Source organism: Theropithecus gelada, chromosome 9, assembly GCF_003255815.1.
Source record: "Theropithecus gelada isolate Dixy chromosome 9, Tgel_1.0, whole genome shotgun sequence".
Lineage (NCBI taxonomy): Eukaryota > Metazoa > Chordata > Mammalia > Primates > Cercopithecidae > Theropithecus > Theropithecus gelada.
In genome coordinates, this window is record NC_037677.1 from 44,687,143 (window position 1) to 44,713,046 (window position 25,904).

Consider the following 25,904-nt stretch of genomic DNA (forward strand, 5'->3'; position numbering starts at 1 on the left):
ATTACAGGAATGAGCCACTGTGCCCAGCCTTGTTATATATTTTTAAATAAAGTTTTAATTTTAGAACAGTTTTAAACTCACCCAAAAGTTGAGAGCATAGTTGAGAGAGTTCTTGAATGCTCCACACCTGGCCTCCCCTGTTATTAACATCTTTCATTGGTATGGCACACTTGTCACAATTTAATGAGCCAATATTGATACATTATTATTGACTAAAATCTACACATTATTTGCATTTCCTGTTTTTATTTAGTATCCTTTTTCTGGTCTAAGACCCCATCCAGACCACCGCATGACATTTAGTCACAGCGTCGCCTTAGGCTCCTCTTGGTTGTGAAAATCTCTGAAACTTTCCTTGATTTTGACGACCTTGACAGTTTTGAAGAACTCTGGTCAGGCATTTTGTAGATTGGTCCTCACTAAAGTCTGTCTATTTTTCTCATGAAGATAAATTTCTTTTAAGCTAAGTTTAACATAAAATTGATTGTAATTATACAAACACCAAGTGTTCACCAATCTTTATTATTGCTCATAAAATTAGCCAGATAGCTGGCAAATCCCACTTAAGTTTGAACTGGGTAGGCTCAGTAAAGACGAAAACTTTTCCTGTGTAAATAATGCAAAGCAGATGTTTCTAATGAGTGAGGGGCTGCTTTGGTTAGCATCACGCAATTACCATGTGCTTTAGGTAGCAACACAGTCTGGGCGAGCACCTGGGGCTCCGTGCAAGGCAGGGTAGATTGGACACTGCTGTCTTTCCTTATCAAGAGATCACCAGTTGCCTGTGCTCACTCTGCAGATAGGAGCTCCTGGTAGTGTGCTCTGAGCTCTCAAGAGAGGTGGATCAGAGCTGCTCATTATTTATCTTAGCAAAAAAGGAACCATAAGGAAGCTTTTACAATATGGTTCTGATCTTTATCCTCTTTCCTGAATTTAATTCAGGAGATGGCAACAAATTGTGAGTCAAGCACAACTGCTGACTGGCAGAAAAGAAATTGAAACCAGGTCCAAGAATCACCCCAAACATGTTCTGATGGGGTATTTGCAGCCAGCAGCAAGCGCTCTGCTACCGACTCACTCCGAGGGGCAGTATTTTGTGGACTTCTTCCCACAGCATCCAGAGGATGGGGCTGTGGATGGTGCTCCTCTCCCCTCCGTCAGCCTTCTGAGGTCTGCTCTCATTGATGGCTCCTGCTCCTCCTGTCAGGCCTTGACCTGGGGTCCTTCTGTCTGGATGGAAGTGGCACTGACAAACGTAAAGAAACGGTTGGTCTCAAAACGAAAATAAGACACTGGAACAGGAGAAAACCTTCTCAGAGGATGGTGGCAAGCACCTGTTATACCCTACGGATACTTTACTCATGTAAATTATATCTGCACTCGTAGCCTAGCTTTTGTAGACACAGCTGCATGCATTCTACCAACCCACCATGATGGTCAGTGTGCCCCTTCGTGGATGGAATTGTTCCTTCTCACAGTTAAGAGTGTGGACTGTAATCCAGCTGGCTAAGGTCTAATTCCTCCTGGCCTATTGCTTACTATCTGTGCGTGACCCCTGACATGTGACTCAACTTCATCTTTGTTTTCTTATTTGTAATGACGATGATGGCCCTAGAGGGTTGCTATGACCTCCCAAACAGTTATTGCACATAAAACACTTGGAGTAGTGTCCAAAATGTGTAGGTGCTCTATAAATGTTCCCTCTTCTATAGTACGGTATGAGACACTGTGGGAAAAAACACAGAAGACATAGATGTGGCCTTGACAGAGGAAAGCACAGGCAAACAGTGTAAGTGAGTGCTGCTTTTGAAGTGTGAACAGGGTGCTGTTTGATCCCAGGAAAAAGAGAAAATCACAGTGGCCAGCAGAGCAACATCTCTGTCTGGACACAAAGGAGTTCGTTGGTCAGAAAAGCAGACAGGGCATCTGGCACCTGGCAGGGTGTCTGGCACCTGGCATGACAATGCCTGGAGGCATGAAATCATGTGGCAAGCCGGGATGGGTAAGGACATTGCTGTGTGCAGTGCTGCGGCTGAGTAGAAGGAGGGTCAGGAAGTCTATGGGGACAAACAAGGTGCTCACGTGTTCAGTCATTTGGTTGTCTGGATTTTGTGAAATCAGTTTTCTCTTTCACAAAGCGAGTTGCAGAAAGACAATAGGCAATTCTGTGAAATGGAAGTTGTGAGATGTGGAGGGAAGATCCAGGAGTTCTAGTGCTCATTTAATAGGTGTTCTAGGAGGAGGGAGCAGACAGAGCAAAAAAAGGACAGATCAGACGAGAGAACACAATTTACCAGAGCTGCCGAAAGACACTAGACCTTGGCTTCGAAGGAAGGATCTGGTGAGTAATTGGCCCTTAAAAGAAAAGAAGTAGGTGAGCTCCACATTTATTTAGATCAACTCCTGAGGACCCATTCCCGTTTATACTGCATACAGGACAAGAGAGTTGAAGCAGGATGTGACAATCTTACTGTGCTGGGAAGACAGAGGTTGGGGCTTGAAGCCATCACAGTGGCTAGAGTTTAGGGGAGCAATCCCAGAAAGGAAGTAACTTTTGATTTTGGAAGAGACCCCAACCCTGCTTCAAAATTCCCCTTAAATTGATGGCTGACTCCTAAACTAGGCATGCACAGAGTGAAATGCCAAGGGGCTCAGTGGAAAACAACAGCTGGAAGGCTTAAAAAGAGCTGAGCAGAGATTTCAGCAGCTGTCCTGCCATTGAGAGACAAAGTTTGAAGTTTAAATCCTGCCAAAGTATTAATAGAAGGACTTAGTGTGATGCTTAATTGTATGTATCAACTTGGCTGGGCCACAGTGCCCAGATATTTGGTTGAACATTATTTTGGATGTGTCTGTGAGGGTGTTTGTGAATGAGATTCACATTTAAGTTAGTGGACTTTGAGTCCACCAGAATCTAAGAAAACATAGAACAAGCAGATTGTCCTCCATAACTTGGCTGGGACTCATCTAATTATTAGAAGGTACGGACAAAGCAAAGCCCGAGCAGGAGGACTTCTGCAGCCTGTGGCCTTCAGGCTGGAACTGCAACCTCAGCTCTTCCTGGGTCTCTAGCCTGCTGGCCCAAACTGCATGTTGTACTTGCCAGCTTCATAATTGTGTGAGCGAATTCCTTAAAATAAACCTCTTTATACACACACACACACACACACACACACACACACACACACACACACAGCTTGTTGGTTCTGTTTCTCTGGAGAACCCTAATATATTTGGTAAGCACAGCTTGCTTCCCATGGAAACCAAGACTAGCGGTTGTGCTCTAGGACCAGAGACGGAACTGAAATAGACCCAGCCAACACAGCCTGAAACCAGGATTCTCTAGAATCAAGGTAACTTACCAGTGATGTCACTTGCCAGACTAATGATTTGTGCCCAGGCCTTAATTTTAAAGGTGACTGAAAGACCACACAGACAGCTCATGTCATTGAAGGAATAATTTATTACAGTACTTATATTTCCTAAGAGAAGGGGACATACCATGTCCCATGAGACCACAGGGAGGAAGCACCAGGTTGGTCAAGAGGCAGAAAGAGCTAGAGAAAAGCATGGCCCAGAGCCTTTATTGAGCTTTCCATGGTAAAAGCAAGGCAACAAAGAGGAAGCAACTTAGTACTGGCTAGTGTGGATAGGGTTGGTGGGCTCTGGTCTCCAGTTGTCTGAGAGACTGGCCCTGGGTAATTTAGGGCAGGGCAAATACTGACTTGTGTGAGAGTTAGGTAAAGAAGGTGGTTGGGGTACACACTCAGGATTAAGGAGAAAGTTTGGGATAAATTTTTTTTTTCTCCAGAGATGGAGTCTCACTCTGTCACCCAGGCTGCACCCAGGGTTCAAGCAATTCTCATGCAGGTGCGTGCCACCACTCCCAGCTAATTTTTGTATTTTTAGTAGAGAGGGGGTTTCATCATGTTGGCCAGGCAGACCTCAAGTGATCCGCCTGCCTCGGCCTCCCAAAATGCTGGGATTAGAGGTATGAGCCACTGTGCCCAGCCAGTGATAAGATGTTTCAGGCACGTAGGGAAATTGGACTGCAGGGCAGATATATACAACAGTAGCTGTTAGTTTGGCCCTGTAATTAATTGATGCTTAGTAGACAAATACAGAATCTAAGAAAACATAGAACAACTAAACATCAACACTCTTCAAAGGAAGATAACAGAATCCAGAGTTTCTATAATGTATCATCTACAATGTTTAAAGGAACAATACCAGGCAATCAAAGAAGCAGGAAAACATGACTCTTAACAAGAGAAAACAGACAATAGAAGTAAACCCATGATAATCCAGATGCTGAAATTAGCAGTCAAGGACTTAAACAATTATTATAAATATATATATTTTTTCAGGTAAAATGAACAGAAAGGTGAATAGGCAAATGGAAAGTATAAAAGAGTCACATGGAATTATTAGACTTTAAAAATGCCATATCTAGCCCAGGTCTTTGCACTTGCTGTTTCTACTAACTGGAAAGCTTTTTCTCCAGATTCTCAAATGACAGATCACTCTCTCCACTCAATGTTCTTCCCCAACATCATTCTGCAGGGAGACCTCCCCTGAGAACACTTCTTTAGTTGTATATTCACTTACCATGCTGTATTTATCATGAGGGCACTTATTGCCACTGGCATTATGTTATGTATTTATGCTTCTATCCATCTATTTTTTTTCATCCTCCACAGTAATGCCAGCTTCTTTAGGACAAGGATTTTGTCTTTTTCACTGTCAGGACAGTGCTGGGCAGAAAGTAGGTGCTTAGTAAACATTTGTTGCTATTCCATTAAAAATATCCAAACAGTATAAGCAACTATAAAAATATTTTTATAGAAATAATTTGACCATCCAGATAAAATGCATTATTTTCTTCCCAAATTTAAATGACTATGTTTGCTCAAAAAGAAGTTGGGCCTGGATGTGGTGGCTCACACCTGTAATCCTAGCACTTTGGGAGGCCGAAGAGGGCAGATGACCTGAGGTCAGGAGTTTGAGACCAGCCTGGCCAACATGGTGAAACCCTGTCTCTACTAAAAATACAAAATTAGCTGGGCATGGTGGTGCGCACCTGTAATCCCAGCTACTTGGGAAGCTGAGGCAGGAGAATCACTTGAACCCAGGAGGCAGAGGTTGCAGTCAGCTGAGATTGCACCACTGCACTCCAGCCTAGGCAACAAGAGCAAAACTCCATCTCAAAAAAAAAAAAAAAACAAACCAAAAACAAAAACAAACAAACACACACAAAAAACAAAAAATGAAAAAAAGAGATTGGGAAACTAGTTAGGATAATTACCATAGGTAGTTAGTGCCTAAATCTTCATCACTGAATCTCTATCAATTCACTGTCCCGCTAACAGTCTAAAGCAATATGCTTTCCCACATGCTCACCAATGCTTTTTGCCTTTTAAACATTTTGCTATTTTTTTCTTAATTGAAATCATTTCCAGTGATTTACTCAGTCTTTTGTTGCATGCCATTTCTAGTTTTTTGTTACTGTAAAACACATGTAACAAAAATTCTTGTGTATATTATTTTGGCACAGACATAAGAATTTTTCTAGGGGCAGATAGAATTTTTACTCCTAAAACTGCAGTTTGCGTGTGGCATGCCCAGTGTAAAAGAAGTCTGAGCATTAGTGTTACTGGGGAGCCTGGTCTCCAGGGCTTCTGGAGCACTGACATTGGAACGGAAGCACATTCCTCTCTGGCCTCTTTGAGTTTACACCTCAGGTTTGGCTCTGATTGTGCCAAGCTGGTCTTGGAGACAGAGAGGTCAGAGCTGCTTCTGCTGCTTCTGTGGGTGAACTTGCTTGAGAGAGCCCCCAGATAGGAGAGCAACATGGACAGAATGAACTGTGAGACCAGAAAGGCAAACAGGGTAGCAAGGTGGTGAAAACAAGCTAAGATTAGAGATCAAAGCCAGCCCAGTGTCTGAGTGAAGTGAAGGTGGGGATGCTGCGACCACAGCCATAGGCACAGGTATATGTTAGGCTCAGGGGTCCGTGGGTGTTGAGAGAGTCAGCGGGGGAGAGCCAAGGTGCATTCATTGCTCTTCTCTTTCTTGGGAGTAGCTCGCTTAGAGATGGCTTTTATCCCCACTACCTGGGTGAACAGATATGGAACCAGCCTTCAATCAGGATAGGAATCTCTAGGACAACAGCAGGCACTGAATCCAGAAACTCTTAGCTCTCCATGGTGGTCATGGATCTACTATGGCTCAGCCCTGAGGAGTGAGCAAAGCTGTAGACAAACACATGCAGGGTTTTATGCCCCTGAACCCTAGGGCGCTCCTCCTAAAAAAAAAGCCCAAGACCACTGACACCACTTCCTAGGGAAGGAATTGGGCAGAAGAGCTGGTTGGCAGGAAGGGGATCTGCCTTCAAAAAGAGTTTCCATAAGTTCCAAGGGAGTGAAACTTTGTAGAAAGAAAATAATGTCCAAAGAGGGATTGTTTGGGGAAGTTTTGCCACTTAAAACCCTCACTAGCCCTTCAAGGAAAGATAGATTCCAGCCAGGAAGGGCATGAGATGATCTTAGGCAAGCTAAATGCACCTTCTTTCAGTGACTTTCTAAATGGGCATGGTAATGACTCACCCAACATTAGGGAAGAGATGGTAAAAAGGGGAGGAAGAAAAGAACAAAATCAGAGGGTGGTGACAGGAGGTGACTTTGACACCTGGAACCTGCAGGCGGGGGCAGGTCACATTCTCAGACATCACCTGGGGGCTCAAAGGGAGCCCCTCTTCCACTACTCCATTCTGAGTGGGGAGCCTGTGCTGTCATCTGAAAGCCGTGAGGGAGAACATTGCAAGGTCATATTTAGGCCCAGGCCAGTTAAGAAAACTTGTGGGTGTACTGTAACTTCTAAGCTTCAGCGATTGTCCACAGAACCAGTGAGGCATTCTGTCGCCCAAAAGGAAACATCTCCTCAATTAATGATAATTTACAATATGTGCTTAGCATTTCCCTGGCACAGTTTGAAATAACCACTGTAGACCTGCATTCACCTTTGCAGGATGGAGACATGGTAATACCAAGTCTGGGCTCACACTGGTTCTTTATGGGGCTCTGCTGCTTACAGGAATTGATGGATGGTGGTGGCTGGAAGAGCTGTGGGCTGGGGCAGGTGTCCTGGGCTGGGGAGGGCAGAGGGGGCCACTGGGAGGGCTCAGGTGGGAACGAATGAGGATCTGGCTTGCTGGGATGGAAAAAGCCTGCACTCTGTAGATGGACATGGGCCTTTGGCTTCGACGCCTGCTGCACAACTCAGCAGCTCTGTGACCTTTGAGCAAATTCACCTGAAAAATGGGAAAGAGGGGTTCAAAAATCATCTGCTTCAGGACTGTCATACTTGATGATGTAATGAAATTACCACCCCATTTAGAAAGTCACTGAAAGGGAACGGTTTAGCCTGCCTGTGGCAAGTCATGTCCATCCTGACTGGAATCCATGTATTCTTGAAGGCATATGTGCTCTGCACCTGGTTGGTGGTAGGTAAATGCTGACTGTTTTCTGTTCTACAACCATGGGGCTAAGAAGACAGTTCTGGGTGGGCCATCCCTCCCAGCAGCTGGAACAGCTAATTCAGGTCTCAAGTGTCGGAAGCCTCAGTCATACCCAACTTCCCCCAAAAGGGTTGGAATTCTTGGCCACACTCCCTGGGGCAGTCCCCATAGCTGGAGAGGCTGCCCTGGCCTCCCCCACAGACCCTCTCCAGCCAAGCCCGCTCCTAGGGTATCTCATCCTGAAGCCAGGCCTGGAGCTTGCTTGCCCAGCTGGCTTTGATCAGGCTCACTCTGAGCCACATGTCACTGTCTTCATCTGTTATTGTTTATGTTTCCTTGCAAACAAATGTCACATCTTTCCCAGGAACCTCTTCTCAGCCAGTTAGGTTTTAACCCCTTGTGGTCAGAGGCAGGTTTCCACTCCTCAACCTAGCCTGAGATCCAGGTCTCTCAGCCTGGATCCATTCAAGGGATCCAGGCTGAGAGACCTGTCCAGGGGACTGGCGTGGAGCATCTTAGGACAGAGTGGCCAGGAGTCATGGGGCTTTGTAAAATCTTGCTGTGGGCCTATACGTTTTTTTCCAGCCTCATTTAACCTTTAAATAAAGCCAGAAGTAATTTATTGCTTATTTGCTTACAGAATTATCATAGAAACATATTAACAAAAGGATGGGAATCTCTTTTTCGTACAAAGAAATGTTTCTAAGGCTTGTCATGTAAAATTTCAGACTTTACGTGTGTGTATGTATACATGCATGCATGCTCTAGGTTTTATATAACTGGGATTATTTGGTACATGCTTTTAATCATAATATTGTGAACAGATTTTCCCATGTGCTTTATTCACTACATTGTATTCCATTGTTTAGTTGTTCCATAATTTACTTAACCTAGGAGTTCTCAAACTCTAGCAGGCACCAGAATCAATCCAGGGAAGGCTGATTGAAACACAGATTACCAGGCCTCACTGCAGAGTTTCCCAACCAGCAGGTCTGCCTGCTGTGGGGACTGGGAATTTGCATCTGTAACAAGTTTCCAGGTGAGGATGATGCAACCAAACCAACTTAGCCCAACCTCCACCTCAGGCACTTAGGTTGCCTCTGAGTTCACTCTCATACACAATGCTGTGTTGAACATGGCTGATGAAAATGGGCTAAGAAAGGCACACTTTTAATTTATTAAGGTGTCAATTTCTAGAGGTAAGATTGTCAAGACAGATGGTACCATAGGTTTAAAGTGTTTGCTACCTATTGCCAGAACATTAGTTTCAATTTATTTTTCCAANTTTTGAGACGGAGTCTCACTCTGTCGCCCAGGCTGGAGTGCAGTGGCTGGATCTCAGCTCACTGCAAGCTCCGCCTCCCGGGTTTACGCCATTCTCCTGCCTCAGCCTCCCGAGTAGCTGGGACTACAGGCGCCCGCCACCTTGCCCGGCTAGTTTTTTACGTATTTTTAGTAGAGACGGGGTTTCATCGTGTTCGCCAGGATGGTCTCGATCTCCTGACCTTGTGATCCGCCCGTCTCGGCCTCCCAAAATGCTGGGATTACAGGCTTGAGCCACCGTGCCTGGCCAATTCTTGTTTTTCTAATGAGAAGTGCCCACCACATCTAGCTAATGTCACTGAGAAAGCTAGGTTCCCACTCTTAGAGCTGTGTGAACCCAGGAAGCCTCCTCATCTGTTTGAGGCTCAGTTTCTTCATTTATTAAAGGGGAAAGAACACTGCTTTGCCTGCCTGTCTGGGCTGTGGTGAGAACCATGAAATGATGGTGGAGCACCCTTCCTAAATTGCGACTTGTATTCTGAAAGATCAAAATAAACACTGCTGTATCAACTAAGACAGACACCAAGGTTAAGGAAACAAAGTTGCCTACAGGTTAGGGTTCAGGGCCTGGCTGGCATGGGTAATGTCTATATTCCTATGGCTCCAAACTCTCTAACAATGGCACTATCAGACCCCTCCCAAGTCTGATTTACAACCCAGTCACTACAACTCTGATTGGGCAGAGGATGCCCTTACCAACATTCTTTCTTGATAAGCAATTGCAGCCCTTAAGCCATTTTCAGCAGCTTACAGAGGCTGTGCACAAATTGTCTTTGTGTCCTGTGGTTCACCTTTTGTCTTAAAAAGCCAAATTCCACCTTCTTTTAATGCTAAAACCCTGCCCCAAAGTGAACATGGGATGTATGTGACATAGATGTTTACCCACTGTGCATGCACTTGACTCTCCTCATAAATATGTACAGCTTTCCCCCCCAAACCTGCTGCATACATAGGATACCAGCCTTGTGAGCCGTAAAACCCAAACTACCCTTCCCCTCTTTGAAGAGACAGCATCTTGGTACTTGCCAGAGACTGTCTCTTTACAGTTCACCAACTGCTATCACCAATAATGATCCCCTTTTCACTATTGAGTGATCCTGGTGGTCTTTTAGATGACAGACTCATGTACAGGTGGGAGGGTTCTGAGCATTTCCCTGACCGATTAATATGAAGCCCATATGGTGGGAACTGTTCTAGAAAGTTAGCATTATTGGGGAAAAGGTTGCTTGAGGGCTTATCTGCACAGCCACAACTGTTGGCTCAGGTCATCGCCTATGGGAACCCCCAGTAGTGTAATGGTAAGTATTCAACCACTTGCTCCTGGTCGGGGAGGGGTAAGCCCCTGGTTTTAGCCTTTGCTTATTACCATGGGGTAAATACTCCCACCAAGACCTCTAACAAGCTGCCACTGTGTCTTAAAATACAGTAAAATAATTAGGAATTGGAGTGTTTGAGTTTTTATTACTTTCATGTTTAATATAATTTATTTAATTATAAGTTTATACTATTTTTAATTTTGATAATGGCTGTGTTTAACAACTGGCTTGCAAAGTTCTTGAAAGATTTAACAACTGATTCTCATTAGCAAGTACAAGCTGGCCCCAGCACACTACTAGATGCCCCTCTTGACCATAAACTCATTAAAAATGTAAGTCACTATGTCATTCTTGTGGAGGAAAGGTTACACTAGTTATATTGACTTTCATTTTTTACATGTGACTGAGGGCTACACATTGATAATCTGAGTTAGTTGGATTCCAAATGTTTGACACTTATATTTTAAAATAGTCCTAGGCTTCCCAAGGATTGAACTTTGGGGTCCTGCTAAGACATCTGGTGCTTACACCACGCAGCCAAACTCTCCAACACACATCTCCCGTCAAGACAGGCCTTGCAACATGGGGGAAGCAGGCTTTGTTTCCAGAAGCTCATCAATGAGGTCTTGAGAGATCAGTTTCCAGTTGCTGCTATTCTGCCTTTTAATTTTCTTAGTTTGGCTTTATTGTGATCGATTTAATTTGCTGTGAGTTGGGTGGTGTAACCTACTGTGTTGCTGCTCCTGATCGCATCACTGCCATTTGTGGCCTGAAATTTCCCAAGAAGCCAACTTGAATATGTGAATTCATTGTGGTTCAGATAAGAGCAATTTACACCGCTTTCACTAAGGCAGGTAAATAATAGAAAAAAATAACCTTTTGGTTTGTTTGGTGATATTTTACTGTAATGTATCATGACCTGTGAATTTGTGCTACATAAATAGCTTAATAGATGCTGTTTCCAATAAAGTAAGAAGCATTTGCTGAGTTATCTTCAAAACAGGAAATTATTTCAAAAACATGAATCAAAATTTAAATATGCAGATGCTTATAGTCCTGTCTTGCAAAAATAATTCGTATTTTCTCCCCTCTCATTTTTGTCATATTTGTTGAATTCCTGAGAGCCAGGGTGGATTTGGGAGAGTTTCTGAGGAGAACTGCCTTTCCCTTAGAAGGGAGCCCCAGCTGACTGCCTGTTTCACACCATGGCTAGCAGGTCCCTTTCCTCGCTGGACATGGATGGCCATGGTGCTTGCTAGTCAGGTGGGAGCTACACTGCTCGGCCATCCCTGGCCACTCCCTGTTGTGCTGCGGGTGTGCCAGCTCAGTTCCACTCCACTGAAGTTATTGCCTCTGAATGTGAGATAGTCACGTGAACATGCTGGTACTTGGAGCAGTGGAGGATTGTTTGAATCAGTCCTCCATATTAGAGCAAAGCTCACAGGCCTAGAGCAAATCTTACAGGCCTAGGGTGTGGTGTGTGTGTGTGTTTGTGTATTTGTGTGTGTTGGGGGTAGGGAGGTGTGGTGGGGGTAGCAGATGGGGTGTTGGAAACCAATGCCCCAGCCAATGTTCAGTCAGTCTCACTGCACTGCAGAGGGCATGACTGAATGGACTGCTTCCCCTCTGGCTGCTAAGCCTTGGCCTGGGGCCTTTCTTGGAAAGTTTCCTGTGGGAATTTGATATGGCCTGATCCAATCTTCCCAGAAGTTCTCCACCCTTTGCATACTTTATTCCAGGAGGGCCAGGGATCCATTCAAGACTTTGGGTGTTGTGCGGGAGAAGGGACAGTTGCTGGCCTCCTCAGGACACTGGGATCATCCATTAAACAATTGCATCATCTCTCTGTAGGGCAGGCTGGGAAGAAGTATCTTCAACCATGCCTTTGAAATAGCTATTCCAATTGTGGGGATTAAAAGAAATCATCCCAGCTCTGCTCAGGAGTTATCTGTGAACGTATTTGCTGCTTTCCAGTCACAGACATCCATTAGTCTTGGGTGTGGGCTAAAAGGAACATGGAATCAAGCACAGCACACTTTGACATCAACATGACTCACTGTTGGCCTCTGGGTCCTGGGGTCTCACCCTCACACACTTAGACATCAAGGTGACTCACTGCTGGCCTCTGGGTCCCAGAGGCTCACCCTCCAAGTCAGAGCTGTGGGCCATACTGCAGGAGAGTTGGCTCAGTAGAAGAAAGGAATGGTTCCTGAGGGCTGTGTCCAGCGTGGCCTGTGGTCAGCCCATTTTGGACATAGAGGGAAGACCCCTTTCCCTAGAGCTCCCACCGTGGCTCTCCAAGAACACACACAGGACGTGGCCAGTGCTGGAATCTTGTGGGATTCTGGGCTCCTGAGTCACGTGCATGGCATCCAGCAAGGAGTCTTTCCTCTCAGCTGAAGCTGCCCTACCAAGGGAGTGTGCATTGGAAGAAGACGCTTCTGCATTCAGCAACCGTGTTGAACATTCACAGCCCTGCTGGGCCAGAGCTGAGCAAAATGCAGCAGGCTCTGGGCCAGGTGGGGTTCTGGGGCCTGGAGTACAGCCATGCCACACCTGAGGACCTAGCCCCAGGGACCGGCTCCCTCCTGGTTCCCTGATGAGAGGGAAGGCCTAGGCTATTTGTGTGGGCACCCTGAGGTGAAGGCCAAAACCCGAGACAGCGCCAAACAAACCCGCCAAACGAGCAGCCTGTTATTATGTCTAAAGAAAAACAAAAGCAAAACTGCCTTTCCCATTTGCTTGGGGGAGCTGAAGAAGAGTCCTCCGGATTACATTTCCCTGTGCCTGAGCTGAGCCTTCTGTGGTCCACTGACTCACTTCTTTCAAAATAGTTACAAGAAGCAACAGAAAATGAACTCAAAAGATAGTACTTCCCTACTTCACTTCTCAGTTTGTCTGATAGCTTTTGGCACTTTCTCTGCAGCCCAAGCACAGGATGAGGTCATCCCTAAGCCCTGAGGACTGACCTTCACAGGGAAAAATTCCCACTCTGAACACCACCAACCTCACTCCATGAAAACCTGCTGCGCAGCGTCCGGGCAGCTTCCCGCTTCTCCCCGGCCCTTGGGTGTTAAATCTGATAATAGGAGAACTTTGGGAGGGTGGTAAGGCACCTGCCCCACTAGAGCAGCCCCACTTTCAGTGTGGAGAGAAGAGCAGGAGCGGTGCCCACTTGCAACACCTTTACACAGTGGCTCTAGCCACAGAAATGCCACGATTAAGACCGAAGCACCACCCCTTGGCAGGGTGGACAGACTATTTCTGGACTCCCAAGGACCCCAGAATGAATGATGTGATTCTCCCCACAGCCCAGATCGGGATGCAAGCCAAGCTCTGGAATTAGAAGTGAAGAGAGACACGGCCTCTCTGCTTCCTGCTGTGGCTGTGGCCGCTTTGTTTCCTGTTAGCCTCCTCAGCTGGGAAAAACAGAGGCTGGGAAGAGTAGATTTTGGAAGAAAAGACTAGAAAATATTCCAGGCCTCTTGGATGAGGTTTAGGACTCGCATGCAATGTGTGCAACGAACTGGCCAGGAGTCAGAGCTCCAAGAAAGTGCTGCGTTGGTCCTTTTGGGGGTTTGCACACCAGCCCTGTTGGCTGCAGCAGTGAGGCGTGGAGGTTCCTGGCAAGGATGGAAAATCCACTGGAGAGCTGCAGGGGGATGGGTGGGAGCCATGTGTGGGTGGTCTCAGCTGAGTATCTGCATGGAGCAAGCAGAGCGGCTGGGGCAGAGGCTCTTCCCATAGATGGAAGCAGCCCAGAGGCCACGTGAGTGAGGAGGACAATCGCCCACCATCGGAGGGGCTTCACTCCAAACTAGCCCCAGGGAAGTAGCTCACAGGAAACATCAGAGCAACCTGGCCACGCAGCCCTGCCCCCAGGCCTGAGATGGAGGCTGCTTCTCCCCTAACTCTCCCACCCAAGGCTCATCGAACCCCTCTGAATTGCCAAGCTCCCTATCTCTAAGGGGAGTTCACAGTGTATAATTTTTCAGAGGATTAGGAAGAACGTTTATAGATTGTGGGGAAAGAAAGACCTGACTCAGGGACTTTGGAAAACATTGGGCCCCAAATTGTAAAGCTTTTGTCTTTACAAAAGCAACTGTATGTAAACATTGCAATCTAGTAAATTGTTTCCTATGGGGTAAGGATGGGAACCATCCTCCCAAGTTGTCCTGGGAAAACCACAGGGCTCACCTGGCCCCCAGGTTTCCCTGACTGGGCCAGGAAGATGCACAGAGCACAGAAACTGGTCAACGAACTAGCTCATTAGAACATATTTACACATTATAGGGAAAATCAAAGTCCATTGAATTACCATGGCCTGTAACAAATTGCCCCAGAAACTAGTGTGTAAAACACCTTTTTTTTACGCTCACAGTTTCTGTGGGTGGGGAATTCCAACAGTGCACAGAGGGGAGGGCTTGTCTCTGCCTTGTGATGTCTTGGACCCAGCTGGAAGACTTGATGTCTGGGAAGCAAAATTATCTGAAGGTGTCTTCACTCACACACTGGTGGTTGATTGAGACCTTTGCTGGGGCTGCTGCCTGGAATACATCTATGTGGCCCCTCCCTGGGGCCTAGGCTTCCTCACAACATAGTGGCTGAGTCCAAAGGAGAGGGGAGACAGAACCAGGAGGAAATCACATCTTTTATGACTTGGCACTGACAGTCACAAAACATCACTCCTGTGCATTCTGTTGATAGAGGCAGTTACCAAATCCACCCTAGTTTAGGAAGAGGGACCCTATCATGCTATCAGAAGAGCATGTGGGTTGTGATATAGACTGGTGTGGCCATGTTTGGAAAATTCAGTTTCACACAGCCCCACCTAATCTTTCTCCTCTTTCTTGAGGTCAATGTTGTTTTCTCTTGGGTGTGATATTTTCAGATCTCCTCTGTGCCTTTTGATACATAGACAATATAGATTTGGTCAGTGCTTTTGGGAGAGTGTGTTTAATTTTTACACAAGTGGGGCCATCTATGTGTTCCATGTATCTTGTGTTTTCATTTAACATGAATTCACTTATCAGTATGTATAGATCTCTTTCTTTTTATTGCGGTGTAGTATTCCACAGTTCGGTTATGTTGTAGTTTGTTTATTTTGATGGATCTTAGGAGTGTCTCCTGTCTTTATTTCTATTATACACAATGCTGCAATAAATATTTCTCTAGGTGCTGTTTTATGCACATAGCACATAATGTGACTGTTCCCTAGGAAAGAGATGATAGATGATAGTAAACTGCCTAGGAAGCACCTGCCCACTTTTAATTTTAATGGGTACCACCAAACTTTTTGAGAAAGGTAAGGTACACTGTTCCAATAGAGAATAAAAGTGTTCATTTCCTTATGTCCTCACCAGCACTGGGTATTGTCCATCTTTTTAACTCTTGCCTATCTCATGGGTGAAAAATGCTATACTGTATACCACACATTTTTAAGTTGTAGCTCCCTTATTACAGTGGGACTCAACATCTTCTTAAATGTTTATCAGCCATCTGTATTTCTTCCCCTGGAAACTGCTTGCTCATTTGCTTTTTTTTCCAGTTCCACTGAAAAGCAGAGGAATGCAAATTAAAACAGTGCGTTTTTTAAAGCAGTGAAATTAGAAAAGATGACAAAGATTCTCAATGCTTGTGAAGATTAATATTAAGTTGAGAAAAACCACCTTGTAATTACAAATGTTAACATATTTTGTTTCTACACATTTTTCATTAAAACATAAGCTCTGAACCATTATGAAAATATTCTTAATTGTTTTACATGAAGTGAGACCAAAGTTGATTAAAAAAAATAGCAAATATAATTTTTCAGCATCATTTGTTGGCTGAGTCTCCTTTCCTCTCAGACTTGCTGTTTACTTTGCTGCTTAACAGTTCTCCATGATGTCATCTCTCTCTGAACTGCCTTCCATCCCCCAATGACCTACTTATTTTCTGTGCTGGCTGCCTCCTCTTGTTTTTGTAAGTCAAGTCTTTGTATTTATTTGTTAAAAAAGGATGCACTTACACTATTTCCTCTTTTAGCCAGGGGACATAGTCTCCTGTTTAGGTCAGGTGTGACTTTCATGGCTCAGTAGAGCACCGTGGTGTCTTCCTCCACACAGTGGCCTCACATTCTAGAGAGGAGGATATTCCTAGGTGCTGGGTGTGTGTGGGGATGTTGGTGTTGCTTGTGGAATACTGGGATTATTTTTAATCCATCACCTATTTGAACTGTTTAGTATTGTTTAGTATTTGGGATTCAAAGGAATAGAGTTGATGAGACTGACCAAGGGTGGGAAAAGACTAGCCACAGAGGGAAGTGGTAAGAAGCTTGTTGGAGGAAACGAGTGAAGTGCTAGGGTGTTACAGAGCAGAGAGATGGCAGGTGAACATTTTATCAGGCTGATTGAGGCTGAAGCATGGTTTGTGCAAATGGAGAAGTAAGAGGCAACTCCCAGAGTCCTAGTTGGAGAGAACCAGCCACCTTGGAACTGCAGAGATCCAGGGAGCACAGAGGAGGCAGCTCCCAGAGGGAGTAATGCCTTTATCAGCCCAACGTGTTCATCAGCTGTTTACTCATTATTTCCTGAGTGTTTGTTAATATGTAAAACATTGTTCTAGATACCAGAGATATAATGAGATGGAAGGAATGAAGGAAGTCCCTACCCTCCTAAGCTTACATCTAAGGAGGAGAAGACAGATACAGGTAAACCCATGAGATACACACACAGACATTATATAGAGCCTAGGGTGGTAAATGCTATCATGGAAAAATAAAGCAGGGTAAGGTGACAGAGAGCTGTGGGGCCAAAGAAGGCTCTTTTCCTGGGGGTGCTAGGCAGGCTCCTCTGACCAGGTGATGTTTCAGAGGAGACCAGAAGGAGAGGGAACCACACAGGAACCTAGGGGAGAGCCTGGAACAGGCACAAGGAAGAGCAAGTGTGAGAGCCCAGAGCCCATGAAGGGAGGATGCCGGACGCCTCCGGGAGCAGTGAAATGTCTGGAGTCACAGGAACTGAGCAAGGGAGTGAGTAGAGGAGAGTGGAGGGGTGGGGTTGTGGAGGGCTGAGGAGCCTAAACAAAGTCAGTGTGGGCACTTGAGACACGGAAGAGGAGAGGTTTTCCACATTGGGAAGCAGGGTCATTTGATGTTGGCTGATGACTGTATGTATGTGAGCCTATGTATGGTTAATTAATCTGGCATGAGTTTGTGTGCATGTATGTGTGTGTGGTTAAGTAAATACGTGTGTGAATTTGTATGTGTGAGCATGTTATGTGTCTATGTGAACACATGTACATATGTTTATGTTACTGTGTGTGCCACACGTATTACAGTGTATATGTCTATCTGAGTGACCACGTATGTGTTTCTTTGTGTGTGAGTGACATAGTTTGGATATGTGTCCACTTCAAATCTCAGGTTGAAATCTGATATCCAATGTGAGAGGTGGGCCTAGTGGGAGGTGTTTGGGTCACGGGGACAAATCCCTCATGAAGGGCTCAGTGCCATCCTCGTGGTAACGAGTTCTCAATCCTAGTTCCGTCAGAACTGAGTGTTGAAAAGAGTCTGCCACTTTCTCCACTCTCTCTTCCTTCCTCTCTTACCCATGTGATCTAAACACACCTGCTCCCCTTCCCCATCTGCTGAGAATGGAAGCTTCCTAAGGCCCTCACCAGAAGCAGTTGCTGGCACTACGCTTCGTGTACAGGCTGCAGAAACATGAGCCCAACACACTTCTTTCTTTCATAAATCACCCAGCGTCAGGTATCCCTTTGTAAGCCACACAAGTGGACTAAGTCAGTGGTTCCATGCATGCTTAAGTGTGTACAAGTGTCTCTGTGTGTGTGTTTTTATGTGAGTCTAAGTAGTTAAGAGTATGTGTGTTTTGTGTTTGTGCATGTCCATGATAATACACAAGACAGAAAAGGTCCCATGGGGAAATGAGAACATGTTGGGAAGCCTCTCCTGGTACCCAGGCTCAGCCTCTGCCCTTGCCATGGGTCACAGAACAGACAAGTGCCATCGATGAGGTCACACAGTAAAGCTAGGATCTTAGCGACCATGGGGAGCTCAGTGTCCACTCTGGCTGGGGCCAGCTGGAGGGCTTCAGTACAGCCCCAGCCAACTCTCATTGAACAGCTGGAGCACTGAGACCCTGGGCACTCATTTCAAATCATGAAACGCCACTTCACGGACCACAGGGGAGAACAGTCACCCACCGATGGGACCACCCTCAACTTGACCAGCCCTGAGTCCACTGAGGAGAGTGTGGAAGTGTTCTGGCCAGGTAGGTCAAAAGAAAGGCCTGGAAGGTCAGCCAGCTGTGCTCCCTGGGAAGGAAGCCCTGATGGGAAGGGACAGTGCCAGGTCGCCTCCTGATACTGTTATCAAATGGTTGTGTTGACCATAAACGTAGATGTGGAGGGAAAGGAAATTGATATTTATGGGACACTTGGTATGACTGAGGCTGCTGTGAATACATAAGGTGTTTTCAGGGGATATGAGGATGAAAATGTAAAATATTTATAATTATGTATTTATTTTAATGTGTATTTGAGAAAACAACACGTCAAATTCAGCAGCGAAATAAAAAATTCCTTTATAACAAAATGATGAAAGTTAATCTAGATCATCAATTTGAAGACCACCAGGATGTGTCTGTGGGCAGCATCTAAGTGTCACACCAGCTCTGGGGGCCCAATGGCTCCACCACTCATTCAAACTCCGTGCCTCTGTTTCCTACTCTGTTGAATGGGAATCCTAACAATATAATTTCTTAGGGTTGTTTTGAATATTAAAGGAGCTAACACTTGGCAAGCACTTCCATGGCGAGAGGGACACAGTAAGTGTTGAAGGAGATGGTGAGATGGTCCCCTCTGGGGAAGGTGAAGATAGGTCACAAATGTTGAAGAGGACGGTGGGTCTGGGTGGCTTGGCCACATTTAAAAAACATTGTTTTTTAAATGGGCTTTATTGAGGTGTCTTTTATGCACACCGACTTCAGCAATTTTAAATGCACAATTTAAAGAAGTTTGACACATGTACATTTGTGGAACCATCAACACAATCATGATAAAGAAGATTTTCAGAATTCCTAAAAGTCCCCTTGTGCCTTATTATGGTCAGTCTCCCCTCGACCCATCCCCAGCTCTGGGCAACCACTGAGCTGTTCTCTGTTCCTAAAAATTTGCCTTTTCTAGAATGTCATCTGAATAAAATCATATACTACGTGGCCTCTTTTTTTCTTTTTGTTCACATCCTCTCATGACTACACAGCCTTTTTAATTGGCTTCTTTTATTTAGCATAATGCATTCAGGATTCATCTGTATTGTTGCATGTCTCAGTGGTTCATGGATTTAACAGGTTGCATCATATGGATGCACCTCAGTCTGCCTACCTATTCCCCAGCGGATGGTCTTTTGCTTGGTGATTAATACATTATTTGATCCTTATCATCATATCCCTAATGTGTATATAACTGTTATTCACCATTTAATGGTCTTTCTCAGTTGAGTCAAGGATTTGGTGATTGCATTCATACATTATTCAATCATTACCGCACCCTATGATGTAGGTATTATCACCATCTTCATTTTATCAGGATATGGGCAGAGGGGGCGGTGTTTGCCCAGGAGCTCCCAGAGCCTGTACCCTTTCAGAGTCTGCAGCTCCTGAAGGTAGATGTGGCATTGATCCCTTGGGGGGCACTGATGACAATGTCCTTCTGCTTCTCAGGGACTATACAGAGAGAAGGGTCGTCCCCACGGCCACGGCCTGCCATTCCCCGGGACGAGGGCCTCTACTTCTCTGCCAGGGCCCAGGGGATGCTGGTGTGGAGCAGCTCCCCATCCTCAGAGTCCTCCGAGTACCAGTCCTACTCCCAGTACCAGTCGTGCTGCTCCTGCATGTGCGACGAGGACAGCGCTGCTCCGCAGAGTGTGTGTGCCTTCTACACGCACGTGCAGACCGTGCAGGGTGTGGCGGTGGCCTGGGAGACCGAGACCGGCTTCGAGCCGGTCAGTCGGAAGCCCCGCATCCATGAAGCCCAGTTCATCAAGAGGCAGAGGCGGAATGGCTCCTCCTTCGAGATGGCTTCCAACACCGATCTGCGCTGGGACCTGGAAGCCTGCAAGAGCAACTGCAGCCCCGAGCCCGAGGACACAGAGCTGCTGGAATGCTGCCTGCAGGAGTTGCGGTCGCCCCCGGACTGGCTGGTCACCACCAACTACGGGCTGCGCTGCGTGGCCTGCTGCCGGGTCTTCCCCTCCCTGGACGCTCTGCTGGAGCACGCCCAGCATGGCATCCGGGAGGGCTTCAGCTGCCAGATCTTTTTTGAGGAGATGCTGGAGAGAAGGCGGGCTAAAGGCCAAGCACATGACCAACAGCTGGAGGAGGAGCAGAGTCCTTCAGACAACAGTGAATGTTCCCGGCCCCAGGGTGAGGTGCTCCCAGCACAGCAGCAGGAGAAGCAGTGAGCTGGAGGGGAGATACTCACCCCTGCCCTCACCTCCAGTGCCTGGGACTGCTCCTTCCCCAGCCAGCAGTATCAGAGCCACTAGGGCAGTGAGAGGGGACCAGGATCCGGAGGAAGGAAAGGCATGGGGTGTAGAGCAGCGAGGGCCAGGAGCCTGGAAGGAGCCCCCTTCCTGTCCTGGGCACAGCATCTCCACCAGGGTCTATTTCAAAATCCAAACCCAAACAAGAGGGCTTTGAGTGTTTCTGATGGCGGGCACAACATCTGAAACCCACAAACGCATGGCCAGAGGGATTTCTATTTTTGCCGGTGCATCAGGCAGGTCCACACTTGCTAAGTAGATGTGGGTCACAGGACAGCCAACTGCAAATGACTCTTCAGCCCTATTTTTTTCACTGTTATGAATCTGTCATATGCCCTAGTTCTATGTCTTATGTTATTGGGATTAAACTTGAATAACACAAAATTGAATGCAGTGAATAATTGAGTGAACATGCTGTCATATTGGACACGTGGGAAGTTGCCATTTCCATAGGTTACAAACTAGCACAAACACCTGGAGACAGGTAGTTTCTCAAGGTAGAGCAGGAAGCTGGTGATGTCCTTCCTACCTATGAGTTCATCTATGTCAACTACACATTTTTAAGAGTTGCCACGAAATTCATCTTCACCCTTCTCCCTGTCTCGGGGGTCTGCATTCATTCAAGAAAAATTAATCATGGTCCACTGTGTGTTTGACATGCTGATGGAAGACATGCTCCAGCCTCTGTTGCTTCCAGTGAGAGACAGTTAGAATGGGCAATTGCAAGGCAAAGGGATGAATGCCATCAAGGAGGTTTGGGGAGCCTAGATGAGGGGCCCCAAGTTCAAGCTGTTTGATCAGGAGAAAGAACTTTCCAAAAATATGATGCTCCCAGGGGCTTAAAGGAAAGGCTAGACCAGGGTTCCTCAATCAGCACTGTTGATCCTGCATGCTAATTATTTGTTGCGGGGGCTGTCTGGTCTGCTGCAAGATGTTTACTGGCCTCCCTGGCCTCTACCCATCCGAAGCCAGCAGCATTCCCTGCCCCACAGTTGTGACAATCACAAATGTCTTCAGACATTAACAGATATTCCCTAGGGACAAAATCACCCCAGGTTGAGAACCACTGAGCTAGACACGAACAAGGCCACGAGGAGAAAAAACAGACATGATACATTTGGGGAACTGCTAGCCACTTGATCTGACTGGAATGCTGGGGTTATTTGTCTCTCATATAGTTTATAAAGATGTGCCAGGCACTGAAGTGGACATGGGGAATAAGTGAACAAAGGGAACAAGGCAAACATGCATGCTGCTCCGTGGAGCTTATAGCCTGAAGGCATGCATATAAAATAATTATGAAAGTTTCCATTTCATGACCTAAAGTGTCCTGTGTGGCTGGGCCTTTGCTACTTTCTCCACACCATCTCTTAGCATTCTGTGCCTCACTCACTGTGCTCCAACCACATGGGCCCCTTTCTTTCCTTAAAGGATTCAGGTGTTCATGCTTCAGGTCCTTTGCCCTTGCTGTCTCCCCTAAGTGGAATGCACCCTTGTGTGTCTCTTTTCTGGCTGTCCCCTTGCTCATCTTTGAGGTTGCAGCTTAAATATCTCTTTTTCAGAGGGTCTTTTCCCAATCATGCTGCTGTAGCATATGCCTCATTCTAAGTGTGGATGGTTTTAAGAAGTGACATGGTCAGATTTATGCTTTAAAAATCTCACTCCATGGTGTGTGGGATATAGATTGGGATAGCAGCAAAAGAAGAAAATGAGAAGTGGAGAGATCAATTAGGAGGCTGTTGAGGAAGTCCAGGCCAGGAATGGTGGTGACTTGGACCATGCTGTCCCAAGCCAAGAGGGAGAAGAGTGGATGCCTTCAAGACTTATTTGGGGAATAGAATCCAAAGGCCTTGGGGAAGGGTGCATGTCAGGGTAGAAGAAAGGGGTTTGTCATGGTGGATTCCCAGGTTCCTAGGAGGAGCAAATGTGGGTGGCTGTGCATTAACTGATATGAGGAAATTTGGGGGGTGATTTCAGTATGAGTGTGTGTGTGAGCGTGTTTGTGTGTGAGCATGCATGTCTGTATTGGACATGCATATCAGCATGTGTCTGCTTGTAGACATACAGGCATAAGTGCTGGGAGGCAAGTGACAGAGGTGAGTTGAGACATGGTCAGTTCTAAATGCTAATGGCACATCTGAGCAGAGATGTTGAGTGGGAAGTTCATGTTATTTAGAAGATAAATCTAGATTGGAAATGTAAATGAGAAAGTTAACTGCAAATAAATGGTACCATACTGAAAAACCACAACAGTGGATGGATGACACTAACTAGGGTGCAGGGGTAGAGTTAGGGTGTGCCCTGTGAAGTAGGGAGGAATGGAGTGAGAGCATTTCTTAGGAATTTTCTTCAAAGTCAACAAAAATAAGAAAAGATAATTTTCAGGAGGGTAAGCAGTGTCGAATGCTAGGGAGAGTTGGAGCGAGCTGAGGACACAGTATATTTCATTTGACGCACGAGTTTGCTGACAGTTCTGATGAGAGCAGTCTCAGCAGCTGAGAAGGGCAGAGGTCAGACAGGCACTGGTCAGCAGCAGACACAAAATAAACTGCTGGAGGTAAGCATTGGACATCTCTGCAGGCAAGTCTGTTTAGAAAGGAAAGCAACAATGGCTGTAGCTGGACAAAGATGGGGGAGAGAGTAAGTGTATGCCAATGGAAATGATCCAACAGAAAGGAAGAGACAGATAAGGTGGAAAAATGGGGAAATCTAAGGTGAGGAGCCAAACAGGAGAGAAGGGGCTGAGCTGACATGGAGAAACCGACCTTGAAAAGGGTGGCTCCGAGCTCCTTGTTGCATGCAGATGGGCAGTTAGTCACATAGAGCTTTGGAGTCAAAATTAGGGAACTTGACCATCCACCCTGAAAACTACAAGGAGCCCTGAAGAAATCTGAAGTCGGATTTGCATTTGTGAAGATCACTGTGGCGAAAAGGGTCAAAAGTGGATGAGAGACAGCATGGTTGGTGACAAGGGGTTCAGCTAAAGTGTGGGTGGCAGGGTGAATTCAGGGGAAATTTAGAAGACTGAACCATAAAGTGTGGCTAGTGTGTGATGAGGATGGTGAAAGGAAGGAATTCGGAATGACCTCTAGGGTTTTTTTCTGGGTGACAAAATGTCGGAGCCATTTGCAGACAATGGAGAAGGAGAAGGTTTGCTTGGGATGCTGGTAAACCCACTTTTGACTAAGCTGAGTTTGAGACAGAAACATTCAGAAGGGGGCTAGTCATAAGGGTATGGAGCTGAGAAGAGTGGTCGTCCACCTGTGTGTGGTGAGCTGTGGCCATGGTGCTTTGCATGAGCTTCATGTGGGATGCATTCCTTCTGCTGGTGCAAGTGCAGCAGGAAGCCATGAGGTCATCTTAGAAAGGGCATCAGCGGTGGGGATGATATCTTATCAGCCTTTTAAAGGTGCAGCAGAGGCCACAAACCTTTTAAATTTGGTGTCAAAGGAGCTTGAGGCTCAGCAGGAAGTAAAAAGAGCCCCAGCTTTATGAAACTCTTCTCGGAAGAGCTATCTGGTATTTGCGGGGGCTTCATAGGCAGGTAGAGTCCAAAGGACACTGCAAGGGAAGGAGAGGCTGCTAAGCCAGAAATAGTGAGTACTAAGGAGGAGAATAGTTTTATCTTAAAAAAATCAGTATGGGAGGGAATTGAAATGAGGCATGATATCTAAGCTCTGAAATTTCAGAATTTAAGAGACAAGTGTTTTTAAGTGCTAAATTCTGTATTCTAAGGGCAAAGCATCGTTTTAAACTCTTTATGAATATTAAATCGTGTAGTGCTCTCCACAGTCCAATGAGGTGGATCCTATTATTGTCCGTGTTTTGTTGGTGAGTAAGCAAAGACCCTACAAAGGTCATACGGCTGGTGTACACCAGCCTGGCTCCAAGCCTATGTTCTAATAGTCACACAGAGATGCAAACTTCAGTGTAAGGACAGATGCAAGGTATTTAGGAAAGCAAATATGTCAACTGCACAGGCTGCATTTTCTTTAGATTAAGTAGCAGCAGCTGCAGATCAAGGGAAACATGATGAGTGTTCAGGAGAAATGAAATATGACAGCAACCTCGGGTAAGCAAACTATTAATGTAAAGGATAACTTCAGCTGACATGGATGGGGAAGAAGAGAATAACATTATTCTTAAGGTAGTGACTTGTTCTTAAATTATAACTGAAACTCAACTGAGTTAAATGTTCATTTGTGGTTTAGACACATAATTTTGCAGATACCTGGGACTTCACCGACAAGAGTAAGGGAAATCTTTCCAGAGGTGTCAGGAGATCTCAAACTTTTTAAATTATGAACCATTTTAAACCCTTTATTTTCCCAAACCATAGAAGATGGAGCTCATGTTATAAAACCTACATAAACCTCATAACAAAGCCTGAAAAAGATGGCACTAAAAAGGTAGGCAATATGTTGATCTCACTTATTAACACAAAATAATAACTAATCTAATTTAACAGACTACAAAAACAGTAATTCACCATGACTGGCCTGGTGTGGTGGGCTCATGCTTGTAATCCCAGCACTTTGGGAGGCCAAGGCAGGTGGATCGCTTGAGCCTAGCAGTTTGAGACAAGCCTGGGCAAAATGGCAAAATCCCATCTCTACAAAAAACAAAAAATACAAAAATTAGCTAGGCATGGTGGTGCGCATCTGTAGTCCCAGCTACTTAGGATGAGGTGGAAGACGACTTGAGCCTTGGAGATTGAGGCTACAGTGAGCCATGATTGTGCCACTGCACAATCATAGTCAAAACTATAGTCAAAGAGTTTTATAGTCAAAACTGTAAAACTCTTAGAGAAAACATGGGTGTAAATTCTGAGAATTGAAAACATACGTCCACATAAAAATTTGTACATGAATATTCACAGCAACATTATTCATAATACACCTAATTAACCTAATACAGAAAGTAAAAACAGCCTACATGTTTATCAAATGATGAAAGAATAAACAAAATATAGTATATCCATACAATGGAATATAATTCAGCCATAAAATGAGGAACTGATCCGTGTTATATACAGATGAACCTTGAAAACCTATGAAGCGAAAGAAGCCAGACACAAAAGGCAACATAACGTATAATTCTATGCCAATGAAATATTCAAATAGGCAAATTTATAGAGACAAAAAGCAGATTAGTAGTTGCCAGGGATTCAGGAGAAGGGGAGGAACGGGAGTGACTGCTAACAGGT

The 25,904-nt window shown here is 45.5% G+C and overlaps 1 protein-coding gene and 1 long non-coding RNA gene across 2 annotated transcripts; one reads left to right on the forward strand and one right to left on the reverse strand.

Moving 5' to 3' along the window:
• Nucleotides 1-501: 501 nt before the first annotated feature.
• Nucleotides 502-14,751, reverse strand: LOC112631525. The gene is made up of 3 exons (XR_003121140.1): nt 14,518-14,751; nt 10,886-11,000; nt 502-1,246 (listed from the first exon to the last, which is right to left on the reverse strand). It is a non-coding gene; the product is annotated as an uncharacterized LOC112631525 (long non-coding RNA).
• Nucleotides 14,752-18,214: 3,463 nt separating this feature from the next.
• Nucleotides 18,215-21,082, forward strand: FAM170B (family with sequence similarity 170 member B). The gene is made up of 2 exons (XM_025396809.1): nt 18,215-18,428; nt 19,878-21,082. Exons 1-2 carry the CDS (start codon nt 18,317-18,319, stop codon nt 20,615-20,617), a joined length of 852 nt encoding a protein of 283 aa, XP_025252594.1. The 5' UTR covers nt 18,215-18,316; the 3' UTR covers nt 20,618-21,082.
• Nucleotides 21,083-25,904: the final 4,822 nt, after the last annotated feature.